The sequence below is a fragment of the Colobus angolensis genome, unplaced genomic scaffold (assembly GCF_000951035.1).
Source record: "Colobus angolensis palliatus isolate OR3802 unplaced genomic scaffold, Cang.pa_1.0 Scaffold423, whole genome shotgun sequence".
NCBI lineage: Eukaryota > Metazoa > Chordata > Mammalia > Primates > Cercopithecidae > Colobus > Colobus angolensis.
The window spans coordinates 65,230-70,807 of NW_012117633.1; the positions used below are offsets into that span (position 1 = coordinate 65,230).

At 42.2% G+C, this 5,578-nt stretch overlaps 1 protein-coding gene across 1 annotated transcript in view; it reads right to left on the minus strand.

Moving 5' to 3' along the window:
* Window positions 1-2,741: 2,741 nt before the first annotated feature.
* Window positions 2,742-5,578, minus strand: part of PIWIL3 (piwi-like RNA-mediated gene silencing 3) — a 51,516-nt gene continuing 48,679 nt past the window's right edge. Inside the window, 3 exon segments of the mRNA XM_011956733.1 lie at window positions 2,742-2,871; window positions 4,189-4,339; window positions 4,797-4,867. Of these exon segments, the coding sequence (XP_011812123.1) occupies window positions 2,742-2,871; window positions 4,189-4,339; window positions 4,797-4,867 (352 nt within the window).

The following is a 5,578-nucleotide window of genomic DNA, read 5'->3' on the forward strand; positions in this document are numbered from 1 at the left end:
TATTTGCTCCTTCCTTTAATCCTTTCCTGCCTTGTACTAGATTGATCAAATGTTTCTGCCTTTCCTTCATTTTACTTCATTTCTTCCTAACTCTTGGTATGAATGTCATAATTCCACTGTGGTTTCACGTTAAGTCTTTCATTAATATAACTGCTTTAAGTATAAAACACCAGAAGCTTTATCATTTTCCCTAATAACTGAAGAATCTTAGTATAACTTCATAACTCCTTTTCTATGTTAGTGTTATATCCAGTATTTTAGGGTTTTTTTTTTTTTTGGAGACAGTCTCGCTCTGTTGCCCAGGCTGGAGTGCAGTAATGCAATCTCAGCTCACTGCAACTTCTACCTCCTGGGTTAAAGCAATTCTCCTGCCTCAGCCTCCCGAGTAGCTGGGATTACAGGTGCCCACCACCATGCCCAGCTAATTTTTGTATTTTTAGTAGAGACAGGGTTTCACCATGTTGATGAGGCTGGTCTCGAACTCCTGACCTCTCGATTCACCCGCCTCGGCCTCCCAAAGTGCTGGGATTACAGGTGTGAGCCACCACGCCCGGCCAGGTCTTGTTTTAATATACCCTACAAATTGTCATTTATGAAATCGAGGCTTTTTTATGCTCCATCGTCACTCATCAGCATTGCTTCTTGCATTTCATTCTCCCTTCACTGTTCGATTTCCTTCTTCCTAAAATACAGTCTTTTTGGGTAGTTTTCTCAGTGAGGGTCTGGTGGATCTGCTAATGTATATACTGTATGTGCACTAACTGAGCGTGTTTATATTTCACTGTCACCCTTGATAAGTTAGCTGGGTATCAAATTCTAGCTTGATGGCTATTTTTAAGCCTTTTAAAGATACTTCATAGTATTCTGGTTTCTACTCTTGCTGAATGTGATTTTTATTGTTTGTAAATATATTATTCCTGTGGTTGCTTTTACATCTTCTTATGCCTGCTGAAGTTTCGCTACAACATTTCTAAGTGTGAACTTTTACTGATCTTTGCCCGAATCTTGTTATTCTTCAATCTGAGGATTCAGAATCTCAGACTTTCTCTTTGAATATTGCTCCACCCCACCACACCCCCATCATCTCTTATCTACTACTGAAACTTCTATTAGATATAGAGCAAATCTTATTTTGCCTTATATTTTTCTAAACATTTTTTCGTATCTTCCACATCTTTATGGCTCTCCACTGCATTATGGGAATTTTGTGAACATATGTTCCAGTTAACAATTTGTTTTCTTTTATGTCTAACCTACTCTTTAACCCTTCCACTGATTTTTCTTCATTTTGACTATATTCATGTTTGTTAGATATTCAAATACAAATCGACCTTTTCATTAGACATTCTTACGGCCTTTATTCCTTTTCATCTTTTCTTTTTTCAGTACATTTTTATATAGAATGTCTCTAACCATTTCATATTCTGCAAGTTGTGTCTAATCTTAATGTCTTAAAGGCTGGATCTCACTCATAATGACTTGCATCCTCATAACAAGAAAAAGACTTCTAAATCACTGTTTGGAATTACTTTCCTTGGATCCATGAACAACAGGGCTGACTATATGAAACTATTTTGTAGCCTATTCAGCATTACTTTCTGAACACATCATTTCTTTGTTCAGGATAACAAAGAATAAGTGTCATACAAAATGTTTCACATGAAAGAAACCGGTCTCTTTTTTCACACTGCTGTTTAATTTTTTATTTTTTTATGTTTTGAGACAGTCTCGCTCTGTCACCCAGGCTGGAGTGCAGTGGTGCGATCTTTGCTCACTGCAAGCTCCGCCTCCCAGGTTCACACCATTCTCCTGCCTCTGCCTCCTGAGTAGCTGAGACTACAGTCACCCACCACCACGCCCGGCTAATGTTTTGTATTTTTAGTAGAGATGGGGTTTCACCATGTTAGCCAGGATGGTCTTGATCTCTGGACCTCGTGATCTGCCCGCCTTGGCCTCCCAGAGTGCTGAGATTACAGGCATGAACCACCACGCCCAGCCCCACACTGCTGTTTTAAAGCAGAAAGACATTTTTAAAATAGAAACGTCTGGCTGGACGTGGTGGCTCACGCCTATAATCCTAGCACTTTGGGTCACCAAGGTGGGTGGATCACTTGAGGTCAGGAGTTCAAGACCAGCTTGGCCAACACGGTGAAACCCCGTCTCTACTAAAAATACAAAAAATTAGCTGGGCGTGGTGGCAGGCACCTGTAATCCCAGCTACGCAGGAGGCTGAGGCAGGAGAATTGCTTGAACCTGGGAGGCAGAGGTTGCAGTGTGCTGAGATTGCACCACTGCACTCTAGCCTGGGCAACAGCAAGACTCCATCAGATAGATAGACAGACAGACAGACAGACAGATAGATAACCTCTTAGGCTACTGCATAAACATTTTGATGGTCATGATATATTCAATATAATTCGATTTGTGACGACTCCAAATTGTCAATATAAACATCACTTGCTATCTTTTGTATTCATAATTTAAAGAGTTTTAGGGCCACACTGAAGTTAACTCTTATGTGGTCACAGACATTTACAAATGTTTGATGAAGGAACTTCGACAACCAGAAGACTAATCACAATTTCTAGATCCAAATGAGGAATCTCTACCCAATAGTAAAAAAACAGACCAAATTAGTTCTAAAGAATCAGAAATGCTTTAAGGTAAATTTATTGGAATTAAGTGATTGTGCTGAACTGAAGCAAATTGAGAAAATTACAGATTCAAAAAATACAGATGACTTACCATTCATTCCTAGTTAACTCTATGTCAATAACTGTTCCTGGAGGTGGATTTTGAAAATCGCTTCCATGCTTAAGAAAAAATCTAGTGTTTATTCGTTTCTTCACCACAATGAAAGCTAGAGTGAAACTTAAAAAAATTAGGGTAAGTGTCTCTAGCTTTACTCAGCCTTACCTCAGAAGTATACAGTGTATTAAAACATCTGTTTTACATTTCGGACCCATTAAGAAGAACGGATGGACAGCAGCCCTCCTTACACCCTAATTTTACTGTCTAAGCTCCATGTGCCCAACTGAAGCACTAAATGAGGAGGTATTTATTCATGGCCACCCACATACCAGGGGAAGGGTCCCTTCCTCACAACTTTAGGATCATTCCTACAATCCCGGCTGGGCAGCGGGCCCTCAGGAAACAGGAGTTTTACAAAAGTGGAGTTTTCCAGGGTTTGTAAGCCTTAGGGCTGGAGAGTCCCTCCAGCTGGCTCCTCCAGTCTGGAGACACACGAAAGTCTAGGATAAGTGTGAACTGTTGGCCGGCTACGTTCATGGATTTCTTCTTTTTTTGAGATGGAGTATGACTCTATCCCCCCGGCTGGAGTGCAGTGGCATGATCTTGGCCCACTACAACCTCCCTCTCCCAGGTTCAAGCGATTCTCATGGTTCAGTCTCCCAAGTAGCTGGTATTACAGGTGTGCACCACCACGCCTGGCTAATTTTTGTATTTTTATTAGCAGAGATGGGGTTTTGCTATGGTGGCCAGGCTGGTCTCAAACTCCTGACCTCAAGTGATCCACCCGCCTCCACCTCTCAAAGTGCTGGGATTACAGGCGTGAGCCACCACACCAGGCCGTTCATGGATTTCTATGATTATCTGAGGTTAACAAACCCTCCCACAGCAAGACTTGAAATAAAGTAGGAAGACTCAGCTGGAGCTTCATGGTGAAAGCAGTCTGCTACTGCCAGGTCCAATTCTGCTTTGTATCTGACTTGGGTGTGGAACGCAAAATCAAAGCAGAAGGGTCTTCCCCGCGCTCCCCCCACCCATCCACAGAAGCCACTATTTATATCAAGCGCCTACTCTCATCACACATTGTATTGGTGTTTTCCCCTAAAAAACATCAGATTTTTTTTCAAAGACTAAACTGTCAAGCTAAAATCTGCACAGTACGATTTTTTTTTGAGACAAGGTCTCACTGTGTCACCCAGGTATGAGTGCAGTGCTCCTAGGCTCAAGTGACCTGCCCACCTCAGCTTTCTGAGTAGCTGGGACTGCAGGCACACACCACCGGGCTCAGCTAATTTTTTTATTTTTTGTAGGGACAAGGTCTCTCTCTGTTGCCTAAGCTGGTCTTGAACTCCTGGGCTTAAGTGATCTGCCCACCTTGACCTCCCAAAGTGCTGGGATTACAGGGATGAGTCACTACACTTTACAATTAATACAACCTACTTGTTAGGAGAGAGGGTTTTTAAGTAGGTCGACATCTTTTTCGCTTCATGGTCAAGCAATGCTTGAAGCTGACCATCTCCCACTCCGTCCCGATACACAATAACAGAATGTGGCATCGATGATTCATTTTTACACCAGACATCCAGGGCAGCTGAGAGGAAATCAGAAGCTTATGTAAATAAACCATAACTTGGAACAAACTAGCCCTTGCTGCTTTTGACAAATTCTAAGTCCATCTTTTAACACTGCAGCTTTCAGGGCAATTTTACTGCTTAAGTCCTGTCTATTCCCAACACTGTAGCTTTCAGGGCAGTACTGCGTGAGTCCTGTCTATTCCGGGGTTCCTCAGCAACAGCACTATGGAAGTTTTGATCCAGAGAATTCGTGGTGGAGGTGGTGGAGATGGGGTCAACCTATGCATGCTAGGATGTTTAGCGGCATCTTTGTTTTCTACCCACTAGACTCAATGGCAGTACCACCTCCACCCCAGTTGAGATCCCAAACACTAAAGGTTCAGTCATTACCAAGTGTCCTCTGGAGGCAACAGGTCCACTAGTGGAGAACTATTTGTATAGTGTCGGGTTCCCCAACCGCTACAAGACACTGACCTTTCAAGCAGGTCTGCAGCTCTTTCATAAGCTCTTCTCCTGTTTTCTGGATGACACATTGAGAGCACCACCTGTTCACAGAAAAAACAAACCACCAGTTTGGAAAACAAGATTCTTAAAATCTCATTTTGAGTCTGCATTAATCTTTGAGAAAAAAATATTACTATCAGTAGTTGAGGACATTTTAGCATCAATTCATATCGCCACAGAGATCAAAGTCTTGGTTGGTCTCTTTGATCTTAGGCATTTTAGAAAATTCTGAGTGCATACAAATAGTCAAATAGAACGGAAGCATTGATTCACATTACTACAAATTAATCATGCTTTATTGTACAAGATGACTGCAGTTTCGCCTACGGGGGAATGCAATAAAATGAAAACCCTGTGCTCCCCATGGCTCCTGCTTTGGGATCAATGCTCTCAACAGTGGCTCCTACATGTTCCCCTTCACTGAGGAAGGGGTTTGCTTTGGAATGGTGGCAGCTGTTGTGACAACTTCAACATATCCAGTAAAATGGTATGCTGTCTCAAGTTTCTATCCCCTTACTGCATTCTTGTTTACTTCAGAGTAACCCCATCTGACCACCTGACATATTGTGATGTATCTGTCTGTCTGCCTCTTCTCACTAGGATTTAATTCATAGGGTATGACCAGGCATCTTGGCTCCACATTTTCACTGCCAGTGTCAGCATCGGAATGTGGCAGCCACTCGAAAAAATCTGTTGACAGCTCCAAGAATGATTTGGTTCGTGATGGTCTCTGTTTCCTTGGGTTTGGAGTA